The following is a 24,748-nucleotide window of genomic DNA, read 5'->3' on the forward strand; positions in this document are numbered from 1 at the left end:
CCTATATAGTCCTAGGCTACACTAAAAAGTTACTCTTCTCAAAAAGAACTAAATACTGATGAGACACAAACCACATTAAATTCAGCATTCTGCGGAGGGGAAGAATTGTCACACTTCAGGACAAAAGAACTCATAAAACAAGGAAGTTACCTAGCAGGTACGTAGAAAGGCACCGTGATCACAAAAAGGACATTTTGAAGGAAAATTCAGCAAATCCCAAGTAGGTCACAAGAGAACAGCCATATAAGCTAATAGCTTGTAGCTTCATATATGGTGCCTTTACGTGATCCAAGATCTATTCTTGGCTGTAGCCTGTCTTGAACTGGTAAACTGATACATGGTGCCAAAATTTACCAGGCCTTAAGATATATATGATGCTATTTACAATTGGATTATCTTTTGCATCTCTAAATTAGCGAAAGTAAATTAAAAAAATATCCACATGTGATCAAGTCACTATTAAATCTGCAGCTGAGGTCAGTATTTAAATTTGGAGGCATAGTCAATAGCAGGGAACATTGGACAGAACGTTTAGATTTGTTATTACATTTCATTTTAATTAAAAAAAAAAAAAAAAGGGGTTACAATGTAACCTGAAATACACAGAGTTAAGGACCTCTGCCATTTAGGCACATTTGAAATTTTTTCCTAAAATGTACGTGGGATACTAATAAAGGACACAGTGACTTTATATAAGGAATTCCTGCAGAAAGGATTTTAAAAATGGAACAAAGGGTCATCCTCACAAACTGTTAATACAGGAAAGCATTATATTCTAGTGAAACTGCCTGTCTGCAATTGCTTATTAAATCTAAGCTTTACAATATGTAAGTTCCTATGCTACCATCCTCCCTCCCCTACACCAAGGAGATTGATGCTGACTTAGCCAGTTTGGGTTGTAATATGGGAAAACTTAACAAGTGCCTGAGCAGCACTTGGAAATTATACAAGGAAGTACAAAGACATGCTAGACCTTAGAATGAGCAGCCCTCAAGGCAGCCTAGTCACAAAAGTCCCCACTGAGTGAGTAAAGATGCACTTAGTTCAGAAGGATACTGCAGATAGCGAACATTCATTATAACAGACAGGCAATCTGTATTTGGAGAAAGGAATCATTCTTCACCTGTGATGGTCTGCTTTTATAGCAGCTTTCCATGGCTATTGCAGGAATTTTACAGAAGACCACAATAAAGAACAGGATGTTATCTATTCCCCAGGAATTAGAAAAGGAAAACATGTAAGAATTCATGCGTGTCCTGCAGTAGAGCCCAGTCAGAAGATTTTTTTCTCTTGTGACAGCTGGGGAATATATTCCTTTCTGCACCTCACAGATTCAGAAATCCCTGCACTTTTTCTATCAGAGAATTTTAGCTAATACAGGTATATGAAACGGGATTTAAGTGAATGAATATGAACTAAAAACTGTTTAAGATGTCAAAGGTGCAAAGCTGAATACTTCAGGGTCAATCTTACCTCTAAAAGGCTGCATCAAAACAGGTATTGTGCAATTTCACACTATCTTTCATGCAATTTCCCAATGTCATTTAGAAGGGAAATTAATTACTGTGATAATAACAACATATTATACTAGTTAATTTTAAAGTTCCAAATGTAAAACAATGCTTAAGTTACATTTATAGTACTGACCTTATTATGACACAATCTTTGAATGTCTAGTTCCTAGAATCACAGATTTTTAAAACCACAATAGACTGATAATAAAAATCAGATTTCCTGAATAAAATAGGTTATAGAACTTCCTGCTTCAGTGCCACAATTTTAATTTAATTAATTCTCTCCTTAGAAAAGCAAAAGCCAACTTAAAATTTATGACTGAAATCTCTACTCAAGACAATTAGCATCACATAGCCCTTATTTTAATCTAAATCTATCTAGCTTTTGTTTTCAGAACTTTGATAGACTGAAGAAGCTATTGAATTCCACGCTGTGTACACTCTTACAGATCATAAACAAACTACCTGTTTTTTGTTTTGTTTTTTTAAAATATAAGCAAGTGGATGTGTCATCAAGCCCCCAAGTGTTTTCCAACTCTTTAGTCATTCTTCTCTGTTTCTTCACTGATCTATTTCCTTGCAGTATTAATTTCTTTTTTCTGTTAGAATTAAAGGTAGCGGTTCAGTGACAACAGAGTAAACAAGTTCTGAGGCACAGAACCCCCTTAATCTTAAGTTTCTCTATACATCTATAACATTTTTAACATAAGCACCCAGCTTCAATTTCACACTAATTTTTTTATCACCATAATCCTCATGTTTTCCAGGTGCTGATTTTGAGATCAGTTTCCCATTCTGTAACTGTGGTGTACTTACTCATATACATTGGACCCTACATTTAGCTAAATGAAAACATATACTATTTTATTAGAAAAGAATACGCAGAATGTTTTCAGCCAGATCTAATATATTATAAAGGACCCTTTTTCAGGCAGTGTATTGCATATGTAGGTTTTTACTTACTGCTCTATTTCTCTGCGATATCTCTCTTCTTCCTCTGCAGCCTTCTGGGAAATCTCCAGTTTTCTTCTATAATAAGAGGAATTAGGACAAAATGATAGAAATAATATTTTTTGAGTAAGAACTTGCACAAAGTGTGTCAGCATATAGTTAGTAAAAGATACAGACAGTAAATACATATACATTGGGGAAAAATGCTCCTTTTTAAAAGTCATCTTTAAGATACCAAGGGTTCAATATACTTTCATAGGAACCCTGAGGACATTCATGACCATCTGGATAATAAAGGCATATCATCTATTTAACTCTAAGTCACTATCTCCTTCTGAGACAGTTCCATAGTGTATTATTGTAAGAGTATAAAATTTGTAACTGTCTTGCTAAAAGAAGAAAAAAAAAAAAAAGGATGAGGGAATGGCATCAGGAAAATAACCAATATCACACTGAATCATAGTGGTATGACAAGTCAGGGAACAAAGTGACCCTTCTACTCAAGATGTGTTTGAATGATAGCAGCTTTGAAAACCCAGAACATCAAGAGCACCACAGGCTAAGGACTTATGAACAAAGACTCTGCAATAGCAAAATTCAGTTAATCTAAGTTGGGAATCTTCTCACAGCTGTTCCTGTCTTCCATGCCCTTTCCAAATCCAAGCTAAAATTTTCAGGCAATCCTATACAGAGTCCTTACAATCTCTCTTTTTCTTGCTGCTCTTTGATGATTTTGTTAGTCTCCAACGCAAGCCGCTTCTGATGCATTAACTCCTGGCGTTCTTGCTCACGGAGACGTGCTTCTCTCTGCCTTTCTTCTTCAGTCATGAACAGCTCCTTTCCCTGCAATCAGAATCGCTACCCAAATCAGTTATGAAAGTCTCATGAACGTAGTTCTAGGAAATAATTCAAAACCGATTACATACTAGCACATCTGCCTTTTCCTCAGATTACTTTTTCTGAGGAATGCTTTCTGAAAGACCCTGGAAGTTCTGACCACTTTATTCCAAAGAGCTACTCCAGTTTCAGTCTCAAAGTTATGATGTGCTAAACACCTCAGAAGAAGCATGCAACTACTTAAGTCAGCACCGACAGTGTAGGGGTCATGCCAAAGGCATGCTCAGTGTGTCACCCAGAAAAAACTCCAAATTATACTTTCTTGAAATCTAACTGAGCAATGCAATGCTAGAGAACAGCACATTGAATGAATCCCAATGTGGAAGACAACTACACAGTTGCTGCATTTTAATTCTCTTTTGCCTGGCTGCTGTGGAAACGTACCATCATTCAGGGAACCCAAATACAGGGAACATACATTGCCAAAAGGTTATATAGTTGATGTGTTTCAGTTGGTTTTGTTCCCGTTTCGTTTGCTTTATAAGTAAGACACAAGCACTATTTTCTATTCAAGAAAGGTATTTCCATGGTGCTATTTGTGGAATACTGAGAACATTTATCTAATTTTCATTACTGAAATTACAATCCCATGTTAATTAGGAAGGCAGAATTTTTCATGTCTCTAGGCTCAAAGTAGACAGCTCGAACAAAAACAGCCAGTGAAGAACGCCTTTGCACCACAGTCTTTGCTGACCGAAAAACAGGAGTAGAGGAACTGTTTCCTTTTGCAATCTCTTCTTCAGTACAAAGATGTGTACTGAGGAAAAGAGAGACATGCAAGGTGAAGTAGGGTGAAGCAGAAGAGTTCCATAGCAAAAATTCACCATTTTAAGGATGCAATCCTAGTGGTACATGCTGGAGTAGATCCCATCTTTTCTAACAGGTGGTAACATATCTGGGAGTTGAATCTAAGTCCGTAGGATGTTGAGTTCCTGGAGCTTAATCAACTAGTCTGGAGCATTTGTTTAAACAATGTCTACAATGCCTTTGGACAACTGCATCTTTTGTTACTGTAAGGGTAGTTTAATTAAGCCATGAATTCCTTCACATAGCTACACAGTATACATGAGCCATTAGGAAGTACCTTAAATGATTCATTAAGTCTTGTTTTCCCTATTTAATTCAGTTGCAAGGCAATTAGAAAATACCATCTTTGATTAGTCTATGGAACTTGAGTATCCTTTTGTATATAACTGTACATTTTACTATACAAAGGATTAAAAGCAGTAAAAACATTAAAACATTTATTGAAAGCCACACTGAAGTCAGTGGAAAGATTTAGTTAATTTCAGCTGGCTTTAGATTAGGGCCCAAAGGCATATAGCTCTGCTGTACAGAACAGTGGAAATGGAAAACTGAACAATTTTCAGTGTGTTGATACACTAAAGAGATCAGATGAAGAGTTACACAAGGAATTAATTTGGAATAAGACTAAGACATCAGCTATTCACAAGGAAAAATTAATTCACTCCAATCCAATTCACTTTTCATGTTTCAGCAGGAGCAGCTATCTATTAGAACAGAAGCTCTGAAACATGAGAGACCGTTACAATAATGTTAATTTCCATGCCTTGTCAAGGGAATGGTTTTGCACTGGCCCACAGTCATGAAACTGTTAGAGAATACTGTGGATGGTTATCAATAAAATAATCAAAAGCCACTCAACACTGCCCTGGCTTGACAGAATTTAGTGGTATAGACATTATAATGAAACACAGCTTTTACTTCTTATCTATTTATTTTTATCATTTATTTGCCTGCATAGTAATTTTCACAAGTGTTCTGCTTTTATACATATACTACTTACAGCGCCTGCTACCACGGAGATAGTCAAAGTACGACTACTTTTGAGCACTCTGACAGCCTGCAAATTAAAGCAAAACAAAAATCAGTTTGAATTAAGTGATAAAAGGCATGTATATGTAAGATGAAAGATGCTGGTTGTCAAGGGTGGAATTTCCAGAAGACCCACTGGAACTAAGCAGGGTGGTAGGTATTCAAATCTCCAAATTCCCACGTTCAATACACAACCTCTTTGGTTAAGTAGCCTGATATCAGAACATATTTTTTTCAGCCAGGAAAATCAGACAGATGCTTAGTAAGCTGACAACTACGTATTCAGGGAATTAGGAAGACTTGATCTTACCTCTTTATGATCCACATTAGAAAAGTCCACTCCATTTACCTCAACAATCTGATCACCAACCTAAAGGAGTTAATCCAAATTTTAGTACAGATGCTAAATTAGTACATATATTAAACGAAAACAGAAAAAGAGATACTCTCTAACTTTCTTAATACAATAATCATGGGCACTGGCAGAGTGCAAGGGGAACAGCAGAAACTGGGCAGGCCTGCACATCCTCCCATATTAGCATTTCCTATTGCCACTGTTCGAGACTGAATACTGAGCTCAATGAACTATCGGTCTGACCCAGGAGGGCACTTCTCATGTTCTTAAAATTTAGGAAACTCACTTCATTTGAAATGTAACCACACAGTATTTCTTTCCCATGGAAAAAAACCCACAGCTAGTGACTTTACAGTGATCCAGAATCCTTGAAGTAGTAAATACCAAACACGATTTCCTTGAGGTACCTACCTTGGAAGGTGGCATACTTACCTCTAAGCCTACCTCTGCTGAAAGAGAACCCGGCTTAACATTGCTGATAAAAATGCCTGGTTTTTGTGTTGGACCACTGGAAATACTGGTGTAATATAAAAAATAAACATTTATAGGATAATATTTATAGAATAATAGAGTGTAATACCATGAGAAGTCTTAGTTGTCTTCTCATAATTTGTTTCCAATTAAAGAATGTTTTTGTGGTACGAGCCTTCTCTGAAACAAACACCAAAATTTGCCAGTACACACACAATGGTTTATCATCCTACTTTTCTATCCTTTACACCACAAAACTGTGATTTAAGAAAAAGCTAAAAGAAAGTATTCAAGCTTCTGGATTTTTCCTTAGATGTTGAAACTAACATAGTATACTGACCTACACTGTCTAAGGGACTGGGACACTAACGACATTGGAAATCAAGCATGTAACACAATGAAGAATTACTCATTTCTTGCACTTTTACTCACTGAACTGCAGTATACTATATGTATAATACTATGTTATTGTTCAGGATTATTTATTAGAAGCAAGAAGGATATTTCAACCAAGGGCCAACATCTACCCTGGAAACTTAAAGCTGCAGTCTAAGCTGGGCCCAAACACCGCAGTGATTTTTGTAGATAATATATCCAGCAGGTGATGATGAACCACCCCGCCAGGTTTGTAAATATTTTTTAAAAAACCTTTAGACTTTCCAAATAATATGAAAGAAAACTTATGCTTTAAAAAATATTCTGTGCAGTTCAATCTTAGTAACTTCAACTGTATATTCCTAGATAGGTAAGAAATCCTACAATATCCCTTCTATCCCAGTCTCCATAACTAGCTGCAAGGACAGGAGTCTGAGAAGCATCTGTTAATACTTCCAAAAATCTTGCAAATTCAACATTACTTTTAGGAACTGGATATAGCTGTGTGACCGCTTCTCAGTTCTGAAAAGGGTAACAGAAAGCAGTTGAAGTTCAGAGAGTGAACCTGACGCTGGACAGCGCTGGAACTTGCTATGTCACAAAGTAGCATTTAAAAGTATTTTAAAATGTAAAAGCATTTAAAAGATCCAATTCCATGACAACTTGTATTATGTCACTTTCAGCCTGCTCTTATTTTTAAATTTAAAAGCTTTTTTTTGGTTTTAAGTCAGAACTTGTAACACAGGTATTTATGCTTCGTCTAATGATACATAATGTGGGCCACAGATATCCTCCTGTTCCAGTTCGCCTTCCTAATCCAGCGTGGATCTCCATTTTCTCCATTGATACCATATCAATGAAGGATGGAAATAACTGCCTTGGATGTCTCACTTAAACTAGTAACATTCAATAAGAAATATGTACCCACCTGCATCCCATGCCTTTTGTACCAATCAAGCTAATGAAGACTTTCTTCTCTTTATTCTCTCTCCCTCCAGAAGAAGCAAGACCAGCAACACTGCCCTTTCCTTCCTGTAGGGGATTAAAAAAATGTTGCAGATGTTACTCTGTGTTGAACTCGTATCAAGACTATTATAAAACTTCATGAAGCCAGGATCAAACCCTGCCAACATCAAGATAAGATTTCTCTGAGTTCCTACTGGAGATGAATGTGAAGTACAGTCATATCAGTGGAGCTGCATGGCTGAGGTGAAAGACTGACCTTATCTTTCTACTTGGAGAAGATCATTTAAATAGTCAAACTTTGTCTTCAAAAAAGGATGAAGGAAAATTAGAGGAAAGTGATATGGCAAAAATAATCATTTAGATGTTTCCTGACAAAAGAGCTGGAAAAATACATGAGAGAGCTCACTACTTAACAAAGTCTTTCTTCCTGAAAGTAAAAGCACAGTAATTGTGGTCTCTTTTTTCATTGCTGCAACCCACAGAAGTCACTTGCATTCATACCTGTCATTCCTCCACTAACATAGCTAAGATAGACCAAATTATCTGTTACAGATTTATACAGTAGTACTATAGCCTGGTAAGTTAATAAGCTCAAGCAAAGTAAAATACCAATTAATGAGTAAAAGATATTTCATTTGTATCCTGCCCTTTCCTTATTTAATGATTCTAGAATCATTTCATATCACAAAAGATGTTTGTCCCAGAACCCTTGTAACAAGGCAGTGCATCATAGAAATACATACAATAACTTCTGTGATAAGGTCAGAGGAGAAAGTATTTCAGAACCATTACAGATTTCCCAGAAAACATCTTAATAAAATATTGATTGCTTACCCCAGAGTCTGACACAAACTGGTCCACATATTGCCATTTAAGGGGTTCATCTGCTGAACTGGAAGGAAAAAGTAATTTAAAATAATGGGGACAAAATAAATGTGAATGTATTCAAGAAGCTACTTCAGAACGTGGCCTCCTGTTTTGCATCCACAAGTTCCTTTGGATACCATTCACAACAACTGGTTTATTTTCCAGCAATTTAAATAGAACATCAAACAAGCATACAATTATTTAGGCTAGTAAAGTTGATCAAACATAAAATTGAGAAAACTTCTTCAAGTGAAACAATTTTGGGAAACTGCGAAAATAATCATAACAACTTGAACTGCTTATATAAATGTCTATGCAGAGACACACCTCCCATCATCAAACATTCCACTTAACATTTCAACTTTTCAACAAAAATTGGAAGAGGACAATAATTTGAAATTTTTCTAAGCTCTGAAGCAATCATCAAATGTTACGTACAGAAAGCAGCAGTGGAGCTCTCTGTAAGCTAGGTGCATTGATAATGAAATTTCCAGGTAATATCCACGAATAATGAGGAAATAGAAATTGGTTAAATTAAGTAGGCAACTGGCATATAAAGTCAGATTCATCAAACAAGACATCTGCCTGTTTATCACAAAGGACTTGATATTTTAATCAGCTACAGAAATGCCCATTCACACATTTTCAAAAACACAGATAAACACAGAGGTTCTTTGGATATTAAAGAGGCTATGTAAAAATGATTTACATTTTTGTAAATGTAAATGTAAATGATTTACATTTACAAAACCTAATTTGTTTTCAAAGTAAATACCATTACCTTTTGACAGGTATCATGCCAATATCTGAAAAAGAAAAATACTCTGTTAAGTAACACTTTCTACAGATCACTAGCAATCTATTAACAGCAATCTTTAGTGATACAGGTGATTTTTTGTATTACTTACATCTTACTTTTAGGGACACTATTTTCTTCGTACGAATGAGGTTTATGACTTCTTCATGTGTGCATGACGAAATGGAATATCCATTTATACGAACTATCTCATCTCCAACCTCAAAAATGAAAGGGAGAAGAAAAACTAGATTGTAAATTAATGTTAAAAAGTTTTTAAGCAATGATACAAACTGGCAATCATTTTGATGCAAAGGTTTGATAATGTTGAGTCCTGAATACTTTTTGAATTTCAGTTAATGTCCAGAGCAGATTTACCTGTATTTGTTTGAACTTAGTATTTAACACCAAAAGAGCAGACTAATGGCCAAATAACAATTTTATAAATAATATCTAGTGGAAAGCATAAAAATGAGTCTCTACACATCAGACTTGTACTCCACAGATTACCTTAATTACAAGTGTCTGTATGTCAATTCAAATAATTTTGGAGTGACTTTCTTCCTTTATACTTCAGCAGCTTAAGTTTGCTGTTACCATATGTTCTCTGAGATACCTTCTTAACTATTTTGATCAACAGGAAACTAAACTTGGTCTTATTACCTTGCCTGATTCTGGATTCAGAACAATGCGTTATTTTAATGGAATTTACCTCCATTTCAGGTGCAACATCTGATTAATTATAGTAGTCATGTACTAGCATAATGAATGCTTATTCTGGGATGCAGTAGCTTAAGTCACTTGGATCACCTACATTAGTTACAAAGTTGTATGCTACTCGTGTGACAGATTTTCAAGTGTTTCACAGCAGCAACCCATCATACACTATGGTTGAGAAGATGGTACCGCCACCCTACTGTGGCCCCTAGGCTGTGGCATTCCCCCTGTTATGTGACACGAAAAAAAGTGAGAAAACTTGAGACAGAAACATAGAAGGAATCTCCCACCAGATAGAAGGCAAGTCAATCACTTATTCCCAAGCTTACTCAGGCCTCCATGTGTATGCAATATATATGTATTTGGGCTCCATGGGTGACAGGGAGCATAGTCAGCTACAGAACAGACCAAGAACATGCACTCTGAATAGCAGAGAGAAAACTAGTGTTATTCCTGAGGCAAATTTAGATGAAGATAACTTGACTGAAAGGACCAGTAATTTGTACTGTGTCCTCCACCCTAAAGGATTGGCTCTGGGTCTCTGTAGAGATACAGGCCTTTTTTTATTACCTTCCAAACCTACGTGCATTTTGTCTCACAAATTGGGTATACAATGGACTGAAAAGCAATTGGAATTTTCCACCCAGGTTTCACCTGTTGTGCAAGAAAAGATGTAGGGGGTTTACTAATAGGAAAAACAAACCAAACCAGGTATTCTAGAGCAAAAAAATAATACTAGATAACTAAGTGCATACTAGTGTAAAAGATAACCCTCATTGCCAGTGTGTACTACCTGCCTCAAAAGACTTCAATATTGTTCTGAACAAATCACAGAAAAACATATCAGAAAACTCTCATGAAGGAATGAGAGCAGAAATACAAAACCAACTGAACTATCCTCCGGCATCTTTATATTAGTATACTGCACCTAAAAGAAGTAACATATCTGGAAGCAAAAGACTGTAGAAACAAATCTATGCAGTGCATTCAATTTATCGCCAAGACTCATGGTCTGATCCTAAAACAGGCCAGCTTTACACAGAAACTACATATGTCCTGGTATATAAATTAAGTACAAAGACCATTCTCTAACACTGAAGATAATTCCTCCAAAGCAGGGTGGCTGCATGTAACCTGCTCTCTAGGAATCACCCCTGGCATGTATTATCACCTGAACTGCACACTGGGTACCACACTAACATCTATCAGCAATCAAATGGCAGCACCCCAAGAATATTCCCTAGCAGTGTTCACTAGTGTAGAACAGACAGGGTGCCATAAGCTTTCAGCTGCTTCTATAAAATTTCAAATCTTATTCATCAGAACACACAAAAGAACTAATAGGACGAATGTTTATTTGGTGATAAAATGACAGTACATCATTGGAAAGCTTTTATTTCAAAAGGTTTCCCTTCCTCTAATACAAATCCAAATTTGATATGATGACTAGACTAGAAATTTCCAAGTTTCTGTGAACTCTGCCTAATAATCCCCTTAGCTAGGTAGACTGAGAAGGAATCAGTGATGGAGACATTGCCCACTTCATTTAAGGTTGTATCTTATTAGCTGCTCAAGATCACACTGAAAAATGCCAGGCCCTGGCTAGAGCATCATAAGCAAAGACTTTTATGTACTGTGAACCATGTGTCATGGCTGTGTGAAAACTAGTGCATACTCTTTTCCATTAGGCAATGCAAATCAATCCTCTGCACGGTAGGATATACAAACGATTACCAGGAAATGGCTTTAACAACAAATCATCAACAACACTTTCTTATATCTCTGTACTTTGATCTCCACAAGAACAAAGCTTTCACTTTAAGTTTGGAAAAGGTCCTTATACTACAAATTAAGAGCACGATTTTTTACAGTCTTAGTGAACATCTTTATTGACTAAAAAGTCTAGGGGAAGAGGCAGGTTCATCATAACACATTTGGTGAAAGTTAGTTAATATAAAGACTCTGGCTATACTAGTTCTGATCTGGGGAGAACTTCCCTTTCATCCACTTGCTTTGGGACTGCCAGTGCACCAGCCCCTGGTACCAAGATCAGTTGTGAACACACTTTCAACTGCTGCTGCAGAAGATCAGAAGAGTTAGCTCTTCCAGAGTGCAGGGGGCACAGAAGAGTCACCAGGAACAGAAAGGGATGAGAAGATTCATTCAGCCCTAACCACTCAGGTGGTGCAAAAAAAAAAAAAGTCATTGTGCAAAAAACACTATCTGCTTACAGAATTAAAGACTTCATTGTAATATTCACAACAGTATTACAATAAATATCGTAATCTTTAATGCGTTTAAGACTGTGGAAGCAATTGCCACCTTAGATAACTGTGACCTAAATTTTTTTAACAGGTTTTTTTTTTTCTTTTGAGCCAGATACTTCTAGTCTCCCCTTTCCAACGTTACTGTTCACTCGAAGGATAGAAGGTAACGCCACCAGTCTTAGTCGGACTGAGCAAGTGATCTACTGTGGCCATACAGACTAAATCATACAGTGTATCCACTGTTTTCTCCATCACACAAGTTTGATGGGAGTATCTGTGCCTGAAAAAAAGTGAAGAAGTCACAGTCTAGCTCACTGAGGACTAGCTTCCTTGTACCTTGCTGACAGTTTTAGGGAAAAAATGGGCACAGCTGGAGACTCCTCCTCTGGCACTGCACAGCTCAGCACCAAAAGACTAAATTTGCATCACCACATTTATGTGAGAGGAGGGAGTGAAACTGGAAGTCGGAATTCCTCAATATGGCCTATGTCTTAGAGACAGTCACATTAACACACACTGTAACAGGTCTACCCTTTGGTGACAGGACATTGGGCATGCCATCACCTTCTGCCTTTTTTCATATGTAATAAGTATTATCGAATCTTCCTACTGTGATCTGTTCAGCTAAAAAAACCCAAAACCAAAAACACAACAAAACAACAAACCACCTGCTTATCTTTTTAATTTCTTTCACAAACTTTTCTACTGCTTCTGGGAAGTGCCATATGCTCTGCAATAGTACACAAAACATTAACAACACGTCCACTGTACCAGCATAGCTCATGTAGTGCAGTTTCCTCTCCATTGAACTTAAATATTTCTATCTGACATAACACAGCGTCAGAAGACTACAAAAGCAAAGAAAATGCAATATGTGACTGTCCTGCAGGAGAGAATACATTTGCAGAGGCAGAACATGACTGTGGTCCCCAGCCCCTAACCAGTGGGGCTGCTGCTCCACCTGCTGGACATCCAAAAATCTCACCCAGGGTAATGGCCTGTGTGCAATTTGCAGCACTCCTAAGAGCTTGACTGTTTTCATTTAACTCAGTCAGATTTTTAGCATGAACTTTAGTAAGAGCAGAAATAGGTCAGTACCAAAGGCTTTTGAACCTACAGCCTGTGGTAAAAATACAGAATCAGGCAAGGAAAAGCACATGGGGTCTGCAGTTTAGTGTCACACCCCTGACAGCTCTCACTATGAAAGAACATTCACTTGACCAAATTGTTCCAAATGTTCAAAGCCACATCCATCCACCCACCCACCCACCCCACAGGCCTGGCAGCCGTGCTATCGCACTCCTCTTTCCCCTGCTAAATTCTAAGCTAGTTCCCCACCCCAAACCCAAGAACTTAGTCTAGAGCTGTTCCATTGCCCTTGGTGCTTCAGGAAATCCATTGTAACTAATGCATTCTTAGGACTGTTATTAGCACTGGCAATGTGACTGTACTGCCAAGAAGCAAAATGGCTCAGAGATAAGTCAGAATTGTGGCACTGTACATAAAGACTCAATATCCTCTACAAACCATAAAGACTCTCAGCCTATTTAGGATTCTACTGGTTATTCTAGGAAATGGTAGGAAAGCGAGTGACCTCTGCTTTTCAAAGGAAGGTTGAGTTCCTCAATAGTAAAACGCTCAAAAAGCTTCCTCCATTCCCATCTCTGGCCTTTCTCTTGGTTACTCACTTGCAAAAATACCATACATTTGCATATAACTATTTAACCTCAGGTATGCAATGTTGACCTCATTTGATCTACCTAGACTTTTCTGTTGATCTTACGTATTTGTTGTTGTTGTGGTTTTTTGTGGTTTTAGTTTAGTTCAAGATTCCTCCTTTACTCACATCTTCCACATCATGCAGGCTATAACAGACCATGGAGCCTGGGTTTGCACAAACACAGCTTTTTAAAAGGGTAACCTAACCTACTGTTACTAACTACAATGCCACAACACAGAGAAACATCCCAGTTTTAGGACTGCAAATGGCAGTGCTGTTTATGAATCTCCATATAGCTTCTGTATCACCAGAACTAGTGTTGCTCTGAGGATGACATCATTCACTAAGCGAGTCATATCTGTTAGTATTATATCATCTCCCTAAGAGTCACACACTTACAAAATTATAAATGCAGCCAAGAGCATATTTTATTTTTTCCCTCCCATATGGGAATGAACTTTTCCCATATAGATATTTTTTAATACTCTTCTTTGCTGAGCTTCAGAAATGAAACAAAAAGACAGTCTAGTACTCTTCACTCATCCTAATGACATTTCTGTTACTGACTGACAATGTATGACTGATGGTGCTTTAGAAATACGCCAATCTAGGCTGAACTACAGGAGATGTAACAAACTGCTTCTCTTTAGGACACTTGAACAGCTTTTCCTGCAAAAAAGTGTCCATACACTGAAGTAATTAATAGTTGTTTTCATATATTTTGTTACTTTCGTACTGGTATCACTGTATACTAACCTTCTCAATCAGAAGCAGTAGAGATAAAAGTCTGCAGGATTGAACAGAGTAGAACAGTAACAATTACTTTGTTATTATATATCACTGTTTCCCCTTTCCCTATGAAACAGGGAGATGACGGACTTTCAAAAGAAAAGCTGCAAACCTAACTTTTCCCCAAGTAAAATGCCTACTATTTGTAACTTTTAACATAAGAAATATAATATTTAGTGCTTCCAGGAAATTGAAGGGTTTTTACATAATAGCATCACTGTTTCAAATTTCTCATTTTGTATACTTCTTCCACTTTCATCACTCATACCAATCTCCATCTCTTTGTATTCAGCAGAATCCCCACAGACATAAGTATCAGAAAGCAGAGGAAAAAAAAACACGAAGTACATTTTTTCATGAAAAGACAGAACACTTGCCTTTTAGAGAAACGATAGTTAAAAAAGGGTCAAAACTACAAATGCCTCAGCGACCCTTCATAATTATTCAATCATTTTAATGTAGCTTGGAAACTACTTCAAGGAGAAATCATGCAAAATGAATTTGAATTTTTTTAAAAAAGCAGCAGGACGTAAACCTGATAGTATAATAGAAGATCATTATACCTTTCTCAGGCAGCATTTTTGGGATAGAAAATGTGTAGAGATTTAGATAAATAAAGCAGGTGGGTGAAATTTCAGAAGCAGTTGGCTTTACTGTGAGACAGCAATTTAGAACAACGGGCTGCCTGTCAGCTCTTGTTATTCAGTGTGGTTCAGAAAGTGCCTAGTGCCACCTATTATGAAGGCACTTTAGGCTGAGCTTTAACACCACATATCAAAAAACAGAAGTCAGACAGTTACATGAGCTGCGAAGCACCATCTGTTCATATTAATACATATAATCTAACAAATCCATAGTCAGTCTCAAGCGTATTTCCCCCTTATTGTCCCTACTTTGTCTGCCAAACTCCAACCACATTCTAAGTTGCAGTACAATTTGTACAACCCAGCCCAAAGATCTTTTACAATCCCATTCACTGTCACCAACATGTAGTACGATGGCCTCAGTCACAGAAAGCCAGTAGGGCCTTTTTGCGTACTGAGAAAAAACAAAAAATGACATCCTTACAGTAGCACAACAACTGAGCATAACTCCTTATCTATCGATCATGTCAAAACATTAGTCTGAAACAAGCAGAGAAGCAGAGCTTCAATACAGCATTAAGATGAATGTACTAGCATGACAGTTTAAGACAGTGGCTATTAAGTCCTTTATTGCTCAGCATCATTAATGCCTTCCAGTATTTTCCAGGAGATGTTTTCAAAAGCCATGTAAGTGACTGGTCTTTGTCTTTTTCTCAGTTTTCTAGCAGTGGAGGAAGGATGCAGCTGGAATCTCTCTCCTGAGCTGATCACAATCCAGGAACAACTCTCGTCTACACTTCCCATTCTCACTGTGTAATGTAGTACACAAGGTACACAAGCTTTTGTAGTACAAACTCTGGGAAGGTGCATGAACGCCCTTTTCTGGAGTTACCCACTGGCAAATCCCATGCTTAAAAGTAGGCTACTGACACATCCAGCACAGTGTTTGTGGTGTCCTATGCCACCTCTCAATTCTAACTAAATACAGAATTTGTGGGGGTGTATTCCCTGAATTTGTGGTTTTGTTCTAAGAAGGAGCTTCTAAAAGCGTCTAAGGAGCCGGTCATGTGCTGGTCCAGAGCAGGCTGCCAGAAGACAGAACTAATTCAATGGTGATTCTGAATTAGTGAATGGGATATATAGGTATGAATGAACAAAAGGGCACGTGCATGCATGCAGAGAGAGGAACGCTTATTCAAATTTTAGAAAGCTCTCAGCATGAATTATACAAACATGGTACCCTAACTTTGACTGCCTTGTCGACACAGAGCTGGTTTGTTTTTTTTTTTTTTTTTAATTTACAAGAGTGGTGGGGTTACCCTGAAGCATATCTACAAAACACATTAGTTTAATTAAACACTGTAATGAATCATGCCAGTCTAATACATTTTGGACTAGTATTAAATATAATCCTTAAACATCAATACTTCAGCAACTATTTGCACTCAACAAATTGAAGTTAGCCAGGCATATCAGCCTTTCTACTCAGAAACACAGACCTTTAATACACCTTATCAGCTTCAAAAAGCACAGAAAGATGCAGACATTTGCCATACCAATTGCTCACTTCTCTCTTCACTAAGATCTATACGAGCAAGAAATGACACACTCAAAAAAACCAAACACCCGAAATTTCATTAATGAAAATTGCATAAGTACTAATATAGAAAAAATGTTTCTATAGATAATTATTTTTGCCAATCTTTTTACAGTTCATCTATCTAAAATTTAGTCACTGAAAGTGCAATTCTATGCAGTACAAAGGATACTGGAAATGGTTAAAAATAGGTTCTTTCTTTTATGTACTTCCATTGCATAAACCAAAACCCCCACAATTTATACATAAAGTTCAAATAAACACTTCATTACACAAATTATATCTGTGCAAGATGGCATTAACAGTTTTAGTATTTATATGCTCTGTTTTACATTTAATCAGAATTTGGCAACTTAAAACACTCTTCCACAGTCTAGTGAGAGATCTTTCTTTCCACCTGCTTACATTTAACTGTTGCTACTCATGAAGTATAAACACTCCAGAAAGTCCTTTTATCTTAAAAAATTATCATATCCCAAATATGAAAAAGGTTTACATATCATTAAAATTGGTGAAAAGAACAATTTTAATAACTTGATTCACCATTGGTATAATGGTATTTACTATGGCATCAACTTACATATTTTATGAATTTTATTACAAGAGACAAAGAGCACCTTTAGCAATAGCTATTTCTAAACATTAAAGAAAATTCTTACTGCCTGCTTCCCTAACATTGTAGCAAAAGGCTTTCTGCAGCACAGCAGCCATGAATATAATTTTCTTACCTGAAGTCCAACATTGTCTGCCTGTCCTCCTTTAACTAACTGGGAGATGAAGAGGCCACAGTTAAATTCCACTCCACCTCTCACACTTATTCCAAGTCCTTCAGGATGCAAACGATCCAGTCTCACCTCTTTCAGCTTTCTGCAAAAATGGAAGATACTTGGCTGTTCAGCTGCATAACACTTCATGGCAATAATGTTTCAAAGTCACACGTTATTTTTCTCTTATAACATTTAGACATGAAAAAAGCAAGTTGACTGAAGTTTGGATGGATGTGTGTTAGCTAAAGCCATCAAGTATTTTTCATAAGACACCTGCAATCATTGAAGCTGTCTGCTTCTAGAGGGTTAGAGCTACAAGAATTTTTTTTTAATTATTAAATGCAGGAAAAATGAGAAAAGATTGTTTCGACTGGAAAGCATATTTTTTTACTCCCTTACCCTGCTTTTACTAGATTAAACTACTTGGCAAACAATTTCAGGTAGCTCAAAACTGTACTTCTAGCAAATATAGTGAAAGTAAAAAAAATTATGCCCAGCTCTACACAGGTGACTGATATTTTAATCGGAGTTTATCTGAAAATTCAGTCAGTATTTCCTGCTTGTATTTAAGTTAGCTGCATTGTTCTGCATTCTCTTACCGTGATCTTTTGGGTGTAAGCTGATCATATTCCACCTGGTGTTTTAATGGGATAAGTGGGCGGATAGCATCAAATAGAGGCAATCTGCTTGGTTCATTAATCACAAGTTTTAGGTCCCCCACAAGCACTGGGAGATTCATAGATCTACAAAAACACAGTGAGAAAACAGGCACAGGTAATCAACACATCAACACAAAGCATCATTTAATAATTTGCTGTACACATGGCTTCAAAATTTGCATGTCCCTTCAACCTATTAAAAAAGTTATTTATGTAGATATTGGTTTAACCAAAGCAAAATAGCCTCTGAGAAAGCAAGCCTTCTGTAAGCAAGTTTGACGGTTGGACTCGGTGATCTTAGAGGTCTTTTCCAACCTTAATGATTTTATGATTCAAAGAGGAATAACAACTACCTCCTCCAAAAGAACTGAAATGTCCTATATATTGCCTTTATCTTTTAAGGTCACACACATCACTTTTATAGACTACATCTTTAATTCCATTCTCAAAGTCCCCAAAAGATTTATGGAGCCGTTTGGAAATAACTTTCCAGATGAGATAGACCTGCCTACTAGATTTTTGTTTCCTTTCTAGTTAGCAATCCTTCTAAGTGAATCTAGGCTACAAGCTTCTTCCTCTCCTGAACTTAAGGGACTGACAAATTGTTTTGATCCAGGAAAAAAATAATGATAATCAGTAGTTAGAGCAAAGACTTGGTTTAAGTTTTAATTTTTTTTTCAAATCAAAGTTGAAGGGCCATCAACCAATAAACAAAATCCACAGAAGTTAAACTGCTGTGAACACCTGTTTTATGAGAGCTATGCAAAGTAGTCTCCTTGATATTGTCAGCACTGAGATAGTTATAGGTCTAGAAAATGTACTTCGTTGCCCAGCTGCAAGAGCTGTAAGAGCTCCCTAAGATTCAGCAGAGCTATTCCTACACAACATCCAGTTAAACTTAGTCTATATTATTTGCTGTTCCCTCTCTTATAATTTACGTTTCCTGGCATACAATATTTCTGAGGCATATGCACTGGAAATACAGATCGGGAATGCATATTACATGGGATTAGAGGTCAAATACTTTTGGAAATGCTATTCACAGTGAAGCAGACATTAAATGTTAACTCCAACAGCAATTGCACATATTTTTTCCCTGGAATACTTCATAATGTGTTCAAAAAAGTGATACATCGTCAACATATGTTCACAGAGATATTGAAAATTTTGCTCAAGTCATTGCAATTTTAGAAATTGAAGAAAAATTACTATATGCATTGTTAATTGTGTAACTGCAAGAAGATTTTAAATAATTAAAAGCTACTGAATCAACTGGCTTTCCAAACAACAGGCTTTATGAATGGAAAAGCAATTAGACAGACCTGAGTGAAACTGTATCAGATATGTAGCTGAATACACCCATAACTATAGCTCAGTGCAAACATCAGATGGAAACATCTACATTTCACTCAGCTGAGATGCTATTAAGATATGAATGGAAACAAAGTCTATCAGAGCCACTTGTCTATGATGAGTGGAAAATACATTCTCATCTTCTTTGAAAAACAATGGATCAGATGCTGATCTCATTTGCAATGATACAGGTCCTAAGCAACTGTGGTTTAAATCAGTTTGGCAAAAGGATTGGTAATAGGCCTATCACCTTACTATTTTTTTCCCCATTATGTCATAATAAGCCAGAGCTGTTAAACATGCCAGATTCCCAGACTAAATTTTTTCAGCTTTCAGATAAAACAGTTGCAACTTTTTATGTGAACAGTTAGCAAAAATCTTTGAAAGGCAAACTCAATGAAAACTTGTGTTGCAAATAAATAAGCATCATTTGGAAATACTAATGAATTTGATTAACGCTCTCTTCCTGTTTCCTAAGAACAGTTTTATCATCCAGATGCTTTCCCCCGCCCCCCCCCCCCCCCCCCCCGATATGAATCCACCAAATTCTTTTACAAAACTGCCAAGTCATAAAACCAAAGTAACTTTATGGGTGATTACAGACATGCTCCTTCCTTGTCTGCAGGCTACGCAGTAGAAGTATAAGACTTCATTAAACAGAATAAAAACTATTACTTCAACTACTTTTCTAGTAGCACATAGGAAGACCACTTAAAATCTTGAATATTCACTCTTTACATTTAAAAACATTAGTAAAATTCTACACAAACATATATAAAGCTAGATCTTACTGGTGGTACATCCGCAGCACATCATAAAGGTAATCCTTCTCCGCCTCATTGTCAATTAGTAGATTAACCTGAAAACCCAAGGACATTATTGTAAATCTCTGACTAAATAGTCACAAATATTGAACATACAAGGCTTTCACAAGTTCTTAAGTCATAAAACAAAGATTTCAATAGGGAAAGACTTTTCTGGGTTTTTTAGATAAACACATTTTTGCAATAGAGTATTACCTCACAATGTGAAACTTATAATACTAGTTTTAGAAAGTCTTGTTATAACAATTGGACAAGGTGGTAAATACTGATATATTCTGTATGCTAGATTTCCCCTCAGCAGTAATATTATTACAATAATATCATATTTGCCTTACCTGATAATCACTGTACTGTTGAATAAATGTTTTCAGAAACCTTTTTGGCCATTCATTAATATAGCACATGCTGTCACAGATAAAACCACCACACTGAGATATTATAGTCTATGTTCTGTCATCCAAACCACTGATTTCAGGATCTCACTTCTAACATTATGCAAACTGCTACACTTCTGTTCCTCTCTGCTCCAGCTCCTAACTGACAGAACTCGCTAGTTATTCTTTCCTCCCCCACTAATAGTACGTTTACTTAAACCAGTGTCATATTACTATGCCTGCTCTTGGATAATTACAGTAAAATAAAGCAAGAAAAACCCCAAGAATTCTCATATGAGGAGTTCAATTTATATTCCATGACAGTGAGACCCTCCACTGATCTTACTTGCAGTGAGAGGTCACATCACAGTAGTTTTACATTTGGACAAGCTTGACTTTTAGGAAAACAATTTACATCTGACCTAAAGGCTAACATTACTGTAACATGAAGTCTGAGGACCAATTCGCAAACTTAAAGAAAGGCCCTTTGTTTCTAGGCTTGCAACGGCTTGCATTATATTCTAAACTAAATACATGCTTCATATTCCCTTTGTCCCTTTTGGTTCTCTAAAGCCAGCAAGACTCGACATACAGGTGGTTTCCTATTACTTGTCTCCTCTGGAAAAAGACACTTTCAAAACACCTAAAGGTCAAAAAGCTACATGCAGGACAAGACTGCTTGACAGTAATACTAGTGAGTAAACCAATTTCTTCACAGTGAATTTCAAAACACAAAAGAAAGAGTCTGCCTTAAAAGGAAATAAAATTGTTGTAATCAAAACTGACCACTTCACCAATACTGTACACAGACTCAAGGCAAAGTGATACATGTAAAACTAAGTCAAACACCCATTTTTCCCTTCCCCATCAGGAAAAATACAACATATAAATCAGCTTCAATTCTGATATACAGAACTCAATCCCTAGTGCTAGCTAAGGTACTGTATGAGTGGTGTCTTGTGAAGAACATTAAATGTTTAAGCACATCAACCCTACGTGGCAAAGAGCAAAACCACCATCATCTCTTCTCCTGATTGGGAAAGTAACCAGCAACAACATTACATTTTTCTTCTGATATGCTAGCTGATGGACACATCCCCGCTCCCTCTCAGGAACTGGAGGACAATATCTAAATTCTGCTGTTTCTTCTCACACAACATTCAGTCTTCCAATTTGATTCCTGTACTTCTCACCCTACACCAGCAACTTCCTCATCCTCTGACAAAAACAACCACCCAGGTGACTTCTTATATATTCAGAATGCTACAGCTGGGTTAATCCTCCTGGGCCACCTCTCTAATTAGGTCATTCTTCTCATGTTGCCTTCTATTCCACCAATTATCATTTTATTATAGCCACCTGCATCTCTTACCATTTTCCTAATTCATTAACTCCTTGGGACAGAGTCTTACTGTACACTTTACCTAGGCTCATCAACAGCTTCTAAAAGCGGACTTTAATTTCATAAATCCTAAAGATCATGCCCCTGCATGTTAAGGGGGGAAAAAAAAAAAAAATCAGTGGTGACATGGTGTAATTTGGATCAGAGAAGTATTTTAGTACCTATTTCTTGAGAAAATAACTGTGGAGATACGGGATAGATGATTTCACAGTTTTTAAACCAAGAATATTAAAAAAACCATCTGGACAGAGTCCTCGGCAAGCTGGTCTAGGTGGCCCTGCTTGAGCAGAGGGGTTGGAGCAAATGACATCCAGAGGTAACTTCCAACCTCAACCTTTCTGTGATTATTTAAGGGTATCTTCATAGTAGTTGTATAACTTACAATCCTAGAACACAAATAAAGATTTGCTTATGCTCTATTTCTCACTATATAAATTGCACTGTTTTTCATAGAAATTAATATGGAGTCATCACAAAAACTACACCTACACACAAAAGAAAAATTAAATCTGGCAACAAGTCTACATTCATTCAGTAGAATAGAAGTTATAGGGGCAAAAAAGCACTTTTTGGTGTGGAAAAAGTTCAGATTACAGTAATGCACTACTGTAGCTCTAGCCCAATCTGTCAGCTTTCAAAGAATAATATAAAGTTCTAATTAAGCTACACAACCTTTGAAAAAACTATTGAGGGAAATGGAAGAACTGGCCAATATATTTGCATATATTATATATTTTGCATTGCTGCTTGGTTAATAGGGAGTACTGATTAAAATTACTAAGAAAAAAAAATACGAAAGTGGCAAATCATTGAGGAAACTCAGATTCTCTGCTGAGCATTTTCACTACTTTGACACAGGAAAAAGTAAGTATCCAAGATATTAAGACTGCCACAGAGGCCACTAGAAGCAGGATGATATAAAATAATTTAAAGGAAAGACCTGTTCCAGTATCCTCTAACTCAGATAAAGTTTTCACTCAGAGATGCATCCTACTTACTTGCACCAACAAACGCTGACAATAAGTCTTATGTTATCAGGGGTGGGACTAGAATGATTTATGAATTATAGCAGCAATGAAAGGGAAAAGGTTTAAAGTTCAAGATGTTAACCATCCACCTAGGAACAAGAGTCTTTATAGATATGTTGCACAACCCACTGTTGAGTTATACAGTAATAGGTAGCAAGGCAGAAATAACCTGCTACATGGCTATAGTCATCACTACGGAGCATCCAGGTCCTTAATGTTTTTGAACTTCAGTTTGTCATATAGGTGGTTTTTTGCAGCCCCTCTACTTCATCCTAACAATTCTTTAGTTAATGGCTTCATTACCAGGTGATACTTCTATAAAACACAACATTACACTACTTGGAAGAAATTCCATTCCCTAGCTGACAAAAAAAACAAAATAACCCCAAACCAACCACAACCTCCCCCACAAAAAAACCCCACAAAACAGTACTGAAAACTTTAGTCTGAGAGAGTCCTAAATGGCTACACAAAAACACTTCTCGAATGTGTAAATCATTTCCCCCCTCCTTTCCTTAAATGGAGCTTTCTGAGCTTACTTTGCTCATACAATTTTGAACTCTGCTGAGCACTTATTTAACTGGGTAAATGACAAAATGAGGTGCCAGGCAGATTGAGTCGCTCCATGTATCAAGTGCATTTGCACATGACTGCACATGCACAATTGCACTCGTGAATGTTAAGGTGGAACTGAAGTCTTCTGAGCACCGGCTGGCAGCGCGCAGGGCTGCGAACGCGAACTGCCTGGGCCTGGACTTCAGCACCTGCACTTTTGCCTTCCCTGAACTTGACCGGCTGCAACATTTTTTACATGATATTAAAATAAAATAAATTGTATCAAGCCCTGAAAAAGCTCATGCATCGGGGAACGTTCTTCCTCTTCTCTCCCTTCCTTTTTAAGGGTTTTAAGTTTTACAGCCACCCTCTCACAGGAGGCTGCCACCCGCTTTTCCGCGCCATTGGCACGGCAGCGCCAAGTTCCCCGAGCTGCTCCCCTCTCCGTCGCTCACTCTGGCACACAGGCAGCGTTTCGCCGCGGGCAGCGCCGGCAGCACGCCCCAGGCCCTCCCGGCGCCCGGAGCCGTGCCCCAGCCGGGCGCTTCACCTCCCTCCAGGCCGCGGGGGAGCAGATCTGCCCACAGCCTGCGCTCGCCCGGTGAAGCGACGCCGGGTGTCCGTGGGCCCCGCGTCCCCGCTCTCTTACCTTGTGCCGGAACTCACGGGCGACTCGGCGCTCCATGGTGCGCGGGGTGCGGGCGCTGCGCGGGTGCGGGAGGTGCGCGGGGTGAGGGCGCTGCGCGGCAGGCTGCGCCGGCGAGGCCGCGCCCCGGGGCGGTGGGAGGCGCGCCCGTCGCTGCCTGCAGCATCCGCGGCCCTCGTCCTACCCCGCCGCCGCTCCCCGATCTCGCTGCTTTAGCGGTACGAGCTGCCGGGCAGCGATAACCTCCATGCGACCCCCGGCTTGGGTTGTTTAAGGCCAAAGAGAAAGAGAAAGAAAAAGTAAAAGAAAAGCCCACCACGCCCCCCCCCCCCCCCCCCGCAGTGTGTTACCTGGCCTTGCACCGACCGCCTTTTCCCTGGGCTGATTTTTACAACTGGTGCTTCTCATACAGCACAGAGCTCACTTTGTATTTGTAGG

The 24,748-nt window shown here is 37.9% G+C and overlaps 1 protein-coding gene across 3 annotated transcripts in view; it reads right to left on the reverse strand.

Moving 5' to 3' along the window:
- USH1C (USH1 protein network component harmonin) overlaps positions 1-24,396 on the reverse strand; it is a 54,272-nt gene extending 29,876 nt beyond the window's left edge. For all 3 annotated transcript variants that reach the window (XM_076344097.1, XM_076344095.1, XM_076344096.1), the window contains exons 1-13: positions 24,314-24,396; positions 20,273-20,340; positions 18,069-18,212; positions 17,431-17,569; positions 9,141-9,249; positions 9,014-9,038; positions 8,200-8,257; positions 7,328-7,431; positions 5,986-6,070; positions 5,509-5,568; positions 5,170-5,226; positions 3,166-3,308; positions 2,478-2,543 (exon numbers count right to left, since the gene is read on the reverse strand). In XM_076344097.1, coding sequence (XP_076200212.1) covers positions 2,478-2,543; positions 3,166-3,308; positions 5,170-5,226; positions 5,509-5,568; positions 5,986-6,070; positions 7,328-7,431; positions 8,200-8,257; positions 9,014-9,038; positions 9,141-9,249; positions 17,431-17,569; positions 18,069-18,212; positions 20,273-20,340; positions 24,314-24,349 — 1,094 coding nt within the window. In that variant the 5' untranslated portion in view covers positions 24,350-24,396. The remainder of the gene's footprint in view (positions 1-2,477; positions 2,544-3,165; positions 3,309-5,169; positions 5,227-5,508; positions 5,569-5,985; positions 6,071-7,327; positions 7,432-8,199; positions 8,258-9,013; positions 9,039-9,140; positions 9,250-17,430; positions 17,570-18,068; positions 18,213-20,272; positions 20,341-24,313) is intronic.
- Between the last annotated feature and the right edge of the window lie 352 nt (positions 24,397-24,748).

The sequence above is a fragment of the Aptenodytes patagonicus genome, chromosome 7 (genome assembly GCF_965638725.1).
Source record: "Aptenodytes patagonicus chromosome 7, bAptPat1.pri.cur, whole genome shotgun sequence".
Taxonomy (NCBI): Eukaryota; Metazoa; Chordata; class Aves; order Sphenisciformes; family Spheniscidae; genus Aptenodytes; species Aptenodytes patagonicus.